Source organism: Helianthus annuus, chromosome 15, assembly GCF_002127325.2.
Source record: "Helianthus annuus cultivar XRQ/B chromosome 15, HanXRQr2.0-SUNRISE, whole genome shotgun sequence".
Taxonomy (NCBI): Eukaryota; Viridiplantae; Streptophyta; class Magnoliopsida; order Asterales; family Asteraceae; genus Helianthus; species Helianthus annuus.
Genome location: NC_035447.2, coordinates 28,846,239 through 28,858,173, shown reverse-complemented (window position 1 = coordinate 28,858,173; position 11,935 = coordinate 28,846,239). Strand labels below are relative to the sequence as shown.

At 41.6% G+C, this 11,935-nt stretch overlaps 1 protein-coding gene across 2 annotated transcripts; it reads left to right on the top strand.

Moving 5' to 3' along the window:
* The first annotated feature begins 4,785 nt into the window (after positions 1-4,785).
* Positions 4,786-9,238, top strand: LOC110911160. 2 transcript variants are annotated; one of them, XM_022155755.2, is made up of 6 exons: positions 4,786-5,469; positions 6,248-6,521; positions 6,855-6,953; positions 7,048-7,262; positions 8,067-8,158; positions 8,831-9,238. In XM_022155755.2, exons 1-5 carry the CDS (start codon positions 5,012-5,014, stop codon positions 8,140-8,142), a joined length of 1,122 nt encoding a protein of 373 aa, XP_022011447.1. In that variant the 5' UTR covers positions 4,786-5,011; the 3' UTR covers positions 8,143-8,158; positions 8,831-9,238. The 2 variants fall into 2 exon arrangements, with proteins under 2 accessions (XP_022011447.1, XP_022011448.1); XM_022155756.2 differs by having other exon boundaries at positions 4,791-5,469; positions 8,067-9,200.
* The last annotated feature ends 2,697 nt before the right edge of the window (positions 9,239-11,935 follow it).

The following is an 11,935-nucleotide window of genomic DNA, read 5'->3' as shown; positions in this document are numbered from 1 at the left end:
CTTGGTCTATGGGTCCGAGGCTGTGATCCCAGCAGAAGGCGCTGAGCAGTCTCACACTCTGCAGCCTTCTCCTGAGCAAGAAGCTCCAGCTTGTCAATCCGAGCAACATACTCTTTTTCCTTTTTCTCCGCAGCAACACGCGCCTGCTGCGCCTCTTCAGCAAGGGCCATCTTCTCACCAGATAGCCGCACGATAGCATCACGCTGCGACTGCATCTCTAAATTTGTACGAGCACAGGCAGATTCCCAATCTTTCTGTTTTTGCTCGTTTAACTGCTTCTGCTCTTCAAGCTTCCGCTCAGCTTCGGCAACCCGCCACTGTAAACCCTTCTTCTCAGCATTAAACTTTTCCCTCTCTTCAGCAAACGACTTCTTCGCCTCCTCAAACGCAAGAGTCTCCTCTCCCATCGACCGCCACTCACGAAGAATTTCTTGCGAGGTGGCAAAGAAATGAACCCCAGCACTAACATGATCGTCCATAAGGGCAAAGCGGTTACGATTCTTCTGAAACATCCTCTCAGCAGGCGGAAGAGACAATGAGAAAAACTCATGACAATTCTTAACATCATCCATCCGAGAGCCCTGAGTAAGGCTCCAGCGGGGGGCGTGAGGCAGGTCGTCACAGGCTGGGTTACCCCAGGAATCAGCAGATTTACGCTCAAAGTGCGGGCCGTGCACGGCGCCGGAAGTAGCCCCACCTCCAGCAGAGGGACGCTTAGTGTAGATGGTTTGTTGTGGAGTAGTCTCGCTAGACTCCCCTCCACTTCAACACCTTTTCCCCTGTCACCTCCACCATCACCTCCGCCATCACCTCCAGCAGCATCACCTGCTTCAAACATACCTTCAGCAAAACCTTCACCACCTTCCACGTTCACCTCCACACCACCACGAGGAGGAGTCAAACCAACTGTCCTCGATGGAGGAGAAGTAGGTGGAGTAATCTAAGAAATATCTACCGCCCGAGGCTTCTTACCAATCTTGACTGCTATCATAAAACATGAATCAAGAACAACTCCAAAAAAAAAAAAAAAAAAAAACCAAGAAAGAAAAAGACTACAGTACACAACTAGAAGCCACTTACCAGTTGGAGGAGCAGAGGCAGCGAATATCTCCTCCAAAAGGTTCCCACGACCCCCACTAAACACGCCCAAATCAATCTCAGACTCCGAGGGCGCTGGGGGGGCCTCCTTTTGAAGCTTCGCCTTCTTGGCAGCAAAAACAGCAGCAGCCTGCTCATCAAGTCGACGTTTGTGATCATCGAGAGCTTTTTTCTTCATGTGCTCAGATAAGGTAGCACTGTCATCAGGATCCGACTGTTGACTCTTTTCACCAACCCCTAAGCCAGACAACGTATCAGAAACTACCACATAACCTAGACAAGGGTGAGTAGAGGGTCGCTTACGAGAAGAACCAGCACCTCTACTATCAGGCTTCTTCTCTCCTCTCCCAGACCTATCAGTCCTTGCCTTCTTCCTCGACTCCAACTGAGCAGAAGGATCAACCGGCACCTCTACATCATCGTCGTCACCAACAACCTCGTGCACAGGTTCAGTAACATCACCCTGCGCGGTACCTGCACGCGCGCAACGAGAGGTTAGATCTTCAAAGTTTTGACCAGAACTTTCACTTGAAAGAACAATGACTTCTTCGCGACCCGCAGCGACAGAGTCATTCAAAACATCTTCACCTAGAACTTCGGCGACATATCTATTCAAGCTCTCATCTGACGGATGCAAAAAACGACCACGGATCTGGTCCAACCACGTCGGATTCCCATCCGCTTGGATAGCCTCAACCATGGTACCAACCGTCTTCGGATCCAAGACGTTTAGCAAACTGTAACCAACTGCAAAGGAGCAACAAGATAAGGAAACACATCAAAATATACTAAACCTAAAGGAAGACAAATGAAAAATAAACTCAAGGCAGAAACATACATTTACCCTGATGGTTGTACACAGGCTGACCCAATGGATGTTTGGGCACCCACAACAAACTCATCCCAGCCCCAACTAAAGCCATCTCATCCAGCTGAGAAATGGCAGTCGCCTTAGAAGTTATCCTCTTATACCAATCCTGAGCAGCATAGTCTTGCATATAATCCACCTTCGGAATCCCTTGACTCACATGTCGGTATGGCATCTCTATGGGAATCACACCACGGCGGATGTAAAAGAACTTCTGCTTCCAGTCATGAAGGCTCTTTAACGGCACAGAGTACACCGGAGCAACACCCGCTCTCGCTTGAAAAGAATAAAAACCACTGGTGTATGTAACGCTGTAAAAAACATTGAACATTTCGAAAGTAGGCTCAAGACGACAAGCCCTACAAACATACTCAAAATGGGTAATGCGTGGAAGCCCAATCGCATTCATCTGGGAAATATGAAGCCCATAACCCCTTAACACAGCAGCAGTAAACTTCGTAATCGGTAACCGGAAACTACCTTCCCGGAAAAACGCTGCATATAAGGTGATATAGCCTGGAGGAGCATCCAAAGCAGTAGATCCGGGAGGAGGGTACTGAGCCCCCCACTCAGGACGGAAGTTCATCCCCCTCACCAGGTTCTGAAACTCATCCTCCTTCCAGTTAATAACAGCCTGATCCGGACCAGGAGGGGCTCTACCTCTATGCTTTCTCTTCTTCTGGGAAGGATTCTTCTCAGACATGATAAAAATCAAGAAGTGGAAGATCTGAATCGAAGAAAAATATGAAGGACAGGAGAATAAAGGAGGAAGATAGAGAGAAATCACACTTAGAATTCGAAAATAAGGGAAGAAAGAGATAACCGCCCCATATTTATACCCATCGCATTTAATGCGATGGGTAGTGGAACGGCAGAGCACAGAAAAAGCATCCAATAGATGACTGACACGTCAGATGAGAGAGAAGACGTAGGCTCGTTTTTCGGGAAGCATGGGCAACAGGAGCGGCTGACGTGACAGAAAGTCACTGCAAAAGCAACCGTTCACCTCCGATAAGACAGGGATGTCAGAGGGTCACACCAAACACTTCCCCATAACCACCAAACTTCCACCAGAAGGAAACATCAAGGGCCAAAACCCATGCGCCATGCGTCCATTTGGCTCACTTTTTCCAAAGGCCAAAACCCATGCGCCATGCGTCCATTTGGCTCACTTTTTTCAAAGGGCCAAAACCCATGCGCCATGCGTCCATTTGGCTCATCTTTTTCCAAGGGCCAAAACCCATGCGCCATGCGTCCATTTGGCTCACTTTTTCTTAAAGGGCCAAAACCCATGCGCCATGCGTCCATTTGGCTCATCTTTTTCCAAGGGCCAAAACTCATGCGCCATGCGTCCATTTGGCTCATTTTTTTCCAAAAGCCAAAACCCATGCGCGATGCGTCCATTTGGCTCACTTCTTTCAAAAAAGGCAACATCTACACGCAACGCGTCCATTTTAGTTCATTTTACATGTACCAAACTCTACGCGATGCACAAAACCCACAACTCTCATAAGTCCAGAATCCCTCCTAGACGATCAACTCAACTAGAAGGCACACTGGACTGGGGGGACTTGAAGAGGTATGGTCCCAATTCCCTGCCTACATGGCAGAGACCACACCACTTTTATGCACACAAGGCGTCCACGTCAACGAAACACTCCAGAAGCTTCTAGAAACTTCTGGATGATTCACAGTTGGCATCAAAGATGCTCTATCCGACATAAAGGACAACACGTGTCACCACTAGCAGAATGCCACATAGGCATGCGACAATTCAGGGAGCAGCACCGACAGTACCGGTACGAGGTATCCAGCGCAGGCGAATGCAAGAACGCCACGTGTACCACTACACCTGCCATGACAGAGCAGACCAAGAGGATATTCCCCTTGGTCGGACAGCTGGCACGCGCTCACAGCTGGCACAGCTGCTCCTTCCTTCTTCACCCTCCGGCTATAAATAGGACCCTTCATCATTCAGGTTCAGGATCTTGGCTCTCTTTACTCACTCTATACACACACTGTTTTATTCCTCTCAGAGCAGTACTTATTCTCACGCCGGAGCCTGGTTAAGAGGGAAAACCCCCTTCCCCCCTCTTAACGAGACTAACGGTATTTACTGTTTTGCAGATTTCAAGCCATCAATACGAGTAGAAGAAGAGGTTGAACCCCTTGTATGAAACAACCCCATTGATTATCCTTGTGATAATCACTGTTTCAACACGGTTGCAACCGGTAAAGGCAAAGCTAGCTTCACTACCCGATAAACTGAAGAACAAGAACTATGCGTTCCCGTTTCAACCATAACACGCGCAAGATCACTTATTCCATTCAAGTTTGCAAATTTATCATCATCGCTTATAGTGACGAAATGAGCAATTGGGATTTGGGCTTATTATTTTCAATTGATTGGTATCCTCGTAGTTGTGCCGTGTCGTGCATTAAAACTTCTCGGCACTTGGGCAATTATTTACAATATTTTATTATTTTAGGCTAACATATTGGGCAATTGGGCTTATTATTTACAATCTTCAATTGATTTGGGCTAATATATTAGTCAAATGGGATTTTGACTTATTATTTTCAATTGATTTGGGCTTACAGACTTTTTTAAGGTTGTACTCGTAGTTGTTCAAAGGTATCCTTGGTATAAAAACCAGAAAAAAAAAAATTACACTACCGATAAAAAGTTTAACCGTAACCCATGCTACAGCTCTTTATACATAAGTTCCGCCTCTGCTATGAACGTCCATAAATCACAATACGAGACTTTGCAACCCGTTTACGAACATTTATTCACAACAATGTTCATTCTTCATGTCATCCTCTCTCTCTCCTCAAAACGTTAAAGAACCTATCGCAATATTCTAAAAACACACTAATGGCAAATATGTAAATAGAGCCCGTCAACAAGGTCATTTTTTATGAAAAAAATAGAAGCAAATTCATATTTCACAAGCAAACAAACACTATCAAAGAGATTAGTTGTGGACGATAGAAAGAAGATAGATTCATTTCATTCACTTGAGAGCTTCGCCTGCAACATACATGGCGACAGCTTCATCTAGGGTTTTTCTACTCTCTCGATTCACCGACCTACCACCGTTATACCACCACCAACCGCCGCCGTACTCTCACCACCTCCTCAGCCGCCCGCTGCCGCCGTCATCCTTCTCCGCCATCACCAAAAAACGTCACGGTTCCGTCGCCGTCGTCAGCTGCATCTTCTCCGGCGTCGACGGCGGCGGAGTCTCCGACGACTTTGTGTCCACTCGACGCTCCGTTTCGTTCGACCGTGAATTCTCCGTCATCGCGAATATGTTGAAGAAGATCGAGCCGTTGGATACTTCCGTGATTTCGAAAGGTGTTTCGGATTCAGCCAAGGATTCGATGAAGCAGACTATTTCGACGATGTTAGGTTTGCTTCCGTCGGATCAGTTTTCGGTTATGGTTAGAGTTTCGAAAGGTCCTCTGGATAGATTGCTGTTCTCTTCGTTAATCACAGGGTAAATTGCTGTTAGATGTTGTTTTGTATGTTAATTGAATGATTGATGATGTTTATTGATCTGTTTAAATGATTTATGCGCATTATTCGTTAGTGATTGGATTGATGCTTATTGTTTAGGTATACTTTGTTAATCACAGGGTGAATTTGCAGGTAGTTGTAGGTTTGTATGTTAATTGAATGATTAATGCAATTTATTGATCTATTAAATTGTTTTTTGTGCATGATCTTTTTTAAGATTGAATTGATGCTTGTTGATTAGGCATACTTTGTGAATAAATCTAGAATCATGATGAGAAAGTTTGAAGTTTGCAGTTAGTTGTAGTTTTGTATGTTAATCAGATGATTGATGTTGTTTATTGATCTTTTCAGTTGATTTATGTAATTATGTGCATGATTTGTTTTAAAATTGGATTGATGTTTGTTGATTAGGTATACTTTGTGGAATGTAGAGTATAGAATCATGTTGATAAGAAACTTTGAAATTTGCAGTTAGCTGTAGTTTTATATGTTAATCGGATAATTGATGCTGTTCATTGATCTATTCAATTGATTTAGGTGCATGATCTGGTTTTAAGATTGAATTGATATTTGTTGATTAGGTATGCTTTGTGGAATATGGAGTATAGATTATAGAATCATGGTGATGAGACTTTGAAATTTGCAGTTAGTTGTAGTTTTGTATGTTAGTTGAGAGTAATTGATGCTATTTATTGATCTATTCAATTGATTTATGTGCATGATCTGTTTTTAAGATTGGATTGATGTTTTATGATTAGGTATACTCTATGGAATGCGGAGTATAGAATCATGTTAATGAGGAACTTTGAAATTTCTCCTTCTAATGATTCGAAAAGGCTAAATCCTGGTGAGGATAACGAACCTTCAGAGGAGAAGGTTGAGAAAAGTGAATGTTCGTGCGATAGTGTCATGATGGAGTGTTGTACAGAAGAATCAGAGAGATTATCTCTTCAAAGTTGTTTGAGTGATTTGGATCCTGAAGCTCTGAATTACATCCAACAATTGGAATCAGAGTTATCTATTGCGAAGAAGGTGAGGCACTATGCGTATTATCTGCAGTTTTATCTTATTGTTTTTAACTGATTTAATAATTGCACATTCACCCTCAAGATTAATAGCTAGCCACGCGTCTCATGTAGTTTTGTAAATAAAGCTTATATGGTTGTACATGGATGCGCGACTTAGGTACATGATGCGCACGCCTCAAGCTTCGGCTTTTGGAACGAAATGTCATGGATCGCATTACGTATTGTTAAACCAAGATTTCTTTTAGCTTGTATGTTTATGAGTCTGCAATCTGCATCGTTTTCATCATAGACCTTAAAGCATATATAATTCAGATTGTTTGATACCTTTTCTTTCCAGGAACTGCATGCTAGGAAGCAGGAAAATATGCAAATAGAAGATGCAAGAGAAAGTGACAACGATCTTTTGAAATATTTGCGGTCATTAGATCCTGACATGGTAACTACCTAAATTTCATGATTTGCATCATAGTTGTAACGATTATTATCTTAAACCAGTGAATAAAAATTGGTCATCCATCATGTTGAAACAGGTGAATGAACTATCCAGACCATCTTCTTCAGAGGTTGAGGAAGTTATACGAGAGCTTGTACAGTGTACATCTAGAAGATTCTTCAAGGAAGAGACTATCTCTGATTCAACCGGAGATCCAGACATAGGAAGCCAAGAAATCTTCCCAAATGATAATGACGACTTCTGTGACACCATAGGGACTTCACGAGATTACCTAGCAAAGCTGCTTTTCTGGTTAGTGTTTTTTTCATCTACACTAGAACTGCTATAATGGATGGGTCGAGCGGGCTGGTAGTTGTTTGGGTTGGGTTGATTCGGTAGATCGAAAGAATTACTGTTATTGTATATGGTTACAAGTGTCCTATTTTTTATTGTCCAAATTTTAATGAGCGTGTCAAATATGTCTTGCAAAAGCTAGATTATTATAATAATTGTTCAGTCATAGTCTAATATCTGTTGAATAAGATCGTTCTAGACCTGTTGGACCTCTTTGAACCATTCTTTTAGCTAAGTTTTTTATATTTGGCCTGTTTTACCTGTTATAGATAAAACCATGGTTGTAAAAATCCGACTGGCCTTCGATTAGTCAGAGGTTCACCGAGTAATTTTTATCTAATCGGCCAATTAATCAGTAAGCGGTCAAATCCAGTCCTAAATGGCCAAAAATCGGTGACAGTCTAGCGATATCGGCCAGATTCTTGACCAAAACCTGTAAATTCTGGCAATTAATCCTATCTACTTGAAAACACGGGTCGAAGAAGGTGTTAAAGCATGTCTAGTTGAAAAAATACATATAAAAATGTGTGTATTTACATATAAACTAAAAAGTACATATAAAATCCCAATCCGATTAATCTATTAATTGCTATTCGGTGCACCACCAGCCGACTAGCGCCTAGCGATTCTTAACATAACCAAATTGGTAGATTCATAAGTAAATGGTGTAAAATTACCACTTATAATATGCAAATTTTATTTGTCATTCTTGTAGTGATTGAATCATATATAGATGTTAAACCAATTATGTTTGGTATACAGGTGTATGCTATTGGGTCATCACTTGAGGGGCTTGGAGAACAGGTTGCATCTAAGTTGTGCAGTGGGGTTGTTGTGATAAAGCCAAAAAAAAGGTAGAAAGATGTATATGATTTTCTGTTTCACGATTTTCTATTTATTGTTGGTACTTTATTCGTATTACAAGCAAGTCATGATTTCAATGCCATGTTCTTGGTTGTATTAAAGCATATAAATCGGTGTCATCATGTCAAAATCTAGTGGTTGCAACAATAGTTCCGACACCCTCCCCTCCTCCCTTTCGAGTTTCGACAATTAGGTGTTGGATAGTTATTTTGGAGCCTAGGTGGTGTATTATTATGCTTTCTAACACTAGGAAAACTCTGGTGGAAGAAACTTTTTTTTCTCATAGTACATGCATTTTTTTTATCCATGTGACCCAGAGGTCACGTGTCCAAGTTGTGGAAACAATCTCTAGAAGAAAGGTGGGGCGAAGTTAGCCCGACGCTTCCATGACTCAACTTTGTGCACCGAGTTTCCTCTTTAAATCTTGTAACTTAGATGTGGCCCCGATTTTGCTCTTTATATCTTGTAACTTAGATGTGCCAACTAAAGGGCTTGATGAGTATTATAGCATTCACTTGTTTGATTTCTAGCTTGGTTTTGAAAATTGCTAGGCGCGCCAAGGTTCAAGGTGTCTTAGGATTTTACATTTGAATTTGTTAGGTCTGTGTCATCATACACTTAATATTTAGATAGTAACCTTTTATATATGATTTAATATGTAGGGGAAGGTTAAGATAGAAGACCACTTTATCGTGTGAAGCGTACGCAAGCATCTCAACCGCACATCTGACCTACCCTAGGCTTTCAATTGAACGCGGTGGCACAATAGTAATTAACTTGACATAATTACGCACGGGTTGGGTTAAACCCTAATTACGCACATTATTTGCATAATTACGCATGTTATTGCATAGTTTCGCATGTTATAAAAAATCAAAACCCGCATGCCACCAAACATGAAAATTACGCATGTTAAACTAAAATTATGCATGTGTTGTTTCAACCCTAATTACGCATGTTGTATCCATAATTATTCACGTTATCGGCTGGTCGTGTACGGTCGCATACATTAAGGGACTTTTGTATTTTAAACTTTCTCTTAGTATATAAATAACCTTTCTTTGGCTTTATCACAACATATCCTTTCCACAACCCGGGCTAGATATGAGAAATACATTTTTTTTCCAATCCCATACCTAAATGCCCAGCCCACAACTAGGGTTGGATGTTTCTAGTATTCTTGCTTGGTTCGGGTTTTCTTTTTGGCGATCCCTGTGCTTAGCTTGACAAACTTAGGTGAGGGCCAGGTTCAACTAGGGGTGTAAACAAGCCCAAGGGCTTAAGAGCTACTCTTGATCGGCTCGGTTAAAAGCTCGAACGAGCTGAGCCTTAACGAGCGAGCCCAAGCCTGAAATAGAGCTCGTTTAGTTATTGAGCCTGAGCTCGAGCCTGATATATAAAGCTCGTTTAGGCTCATGAGCCTAACCGAGCCCAAACAAATTTAGTTTTTATATCTATAATATAATAATATTGATCATAACATTGGCGAGTCGAGCTTTCCCTTGTTTAAGCGATATTCAAGCGAGCTCGAGTTGAGCTTTTAGCTCATTTGAGGTTGTTCTCAAAATAGCTTGAGCCGAGTCGAGCTGAGCTCTAGCTTTGGGATTTACTCGCGAGCCGAGCTCGAGCTCAAATAAGTAGGCTCGAGCCGAGCTCAAGCTCGAGCTTCATAAAACATGAGGAGCCAAGCTCGAGCCTAGTCGGGCTAGCGCCCCCCCCCCCCCCCAAGTTCAACTATATATGTTGAGCTTTTTAGATGCTTATACTTGTTTTTAAATGGGAAGAGACTTGCACAAAACATGTTTGTACTTGAAGTCTCGGAAACCATGCTCAACTTTGTTGACTTTTTAGTTTATACTAGGATCTTGACCTGCCGCGCGTTGCGGCGGCGTCGAAAGTTATAATAAGTTGCATTTGTAGTGTATATTTGACTTGACTCTTTATCCAAAAAAAATTTACGTCTTCGTCGAATGAACACGCATTATATTTGACCCGACTCGCTTTCGAACACAGTTTACGAACGTACACAAAATAAGTATAAAAACGTATTATTTTTTACCAGACTCGTTTGAGAGAAAAAATTATGTCAAAACGTGAGTCGTTTACGTTGAAACATGAATTTAAAATGACAGGTACGTTAAAACTGCCATATGCCGCGCATTACGGCGGCGACACCTTAGTTGTTTATAGTCGGCGGCATGTTATATGATTCGTTAACCATATAAAAACACATGTTTTGACATATCCGATCTAACTCTGTATACTGTATGCATTGCGGTTACAGTATACGGTGATGACATTAACGTGTGATGCGCGTTGCGGCGCGGGCACATCGCAAAAATCAAACGGATAACACGTATAGTACCTGTAACGACTCGCAAAACCAATAGAGAACCTGAACGCAATTGATTCTGCAACACAAAAAAACATCTTGAAGATATGAAAGAGTAAGATATGAAAATCAAACATACGTACGAAAGTAGGCCGCCATTCATATAACAGATTTTGTAAAACCACATTAATCAAATAGATTTTGTACGAAAGTAGGCCACAAAAACGAAAGGTGTAATTTTTTATCAATACAACTAATTTAATTAATCTATTGCATTCTGTTTGAGCTCCAGGAGGAAAAAGACTTTCTAGTTGATAAATGATCCACAAAATCAAATAGCAAAGGAAAGAGAAGGGTCCCCTTCAAGTGGATGGGGTGGTTTGCTGTGAGATGCTAGAGTATGCTTAACATGGCAACAGACCAAAAAGACACAACACAAATTATCTTAACATGTAAATGATATCATATTCTGTGTTTGTTTTCAAATTATGTAATGACAATCAGTAGTAGAGTTTGAAAAAAATCATTGAGACCAGTGATAGAATCTTGTGAATAAACTTATCTAATTAGATTATAGTCTAAATCTTTGATATTAGGTTAGACTTAATCACAGGAAATACTTTGTGTATATATGCATGTAAACATAATATTGAGAAAATCAATTCAACAGTTTATTTTATTCACATGGTATCAACCATATGGATGACCCTCCTCCTCTCTTCTCGCAATATCATTTTCCAGTTATTATCTTTTTTTTTTCAGCGACTGCCATGGCCGACGCACCTTCTTTCGAACATGAGTATTTACAATTCTTAGCACTATATGAGTGGTAATTCTAACACCAAATTACCAAACTATATTAGACATGAGAAGCAACCGGGACAAAATAAAGAAAATGGAGCATAATAGAGCAATGTATAACCAAATTGTCTAAGGGCATAGATCTACAACAATCAATTAACCACGACACAAATGTGACCTCCATAGTACAACAATTCAAAGTTAAAACCACAATGGAATCTTGTGTACCTTTATTCCACGAAAACCCTTCCGCTCGGGTGGTGCTCCACAAACGCCCCTTCTCCAACCGACAAACAATCAGCACCTACAAAATTGAAATCAGTTACAACTTTCATTTTATGCACTAATTAACCACTCAATTCAACGAACAAACAAACTAAGTGCCTAACTCTTACCTCTGTTCAATCGATCCGTGGTCTGAGAGTTCTCCGTGGCCTGAGAGTTCGTGCGGAGGTGTTCGACTGTTATCGATTTGAGGTAACCTGAAATCGAAAGAAAGGAGAATCCGAGTCACCGCCGTCGCTGCACTTGCCGCAAAATCCGAAATCCGAATCCCTAAATGACTGCCGTTTCGGGTTGTTTTGGTCGTCGTTGCTGCTTGCTCACTTCGTCGCGCTTCCGATGCTGATTTTGA

Coding starts and splice junctions, on each gene's coding strand:
- LOC110911160 (XM_022155755.2), top strand. CDS start 5,012: ATGGCGACAGCTTCATCTAGGGTTTTTCTACTCTCTCGATTCACCGAC. Junction 6,522..6,854: donor AGTTATCTATTGCGAAGAAG/GTGAGGCACTAT, acceptor TTTTCTTTCCAG/GAACTGCATGCTAGGAAGCA. Junction 6,954..7,047: donor GGTCATTAGATCCTGACATG/GTAACTACCTAA, acceptor ATGTTGAAACAG/GTGAATGAACTATCCAGACC.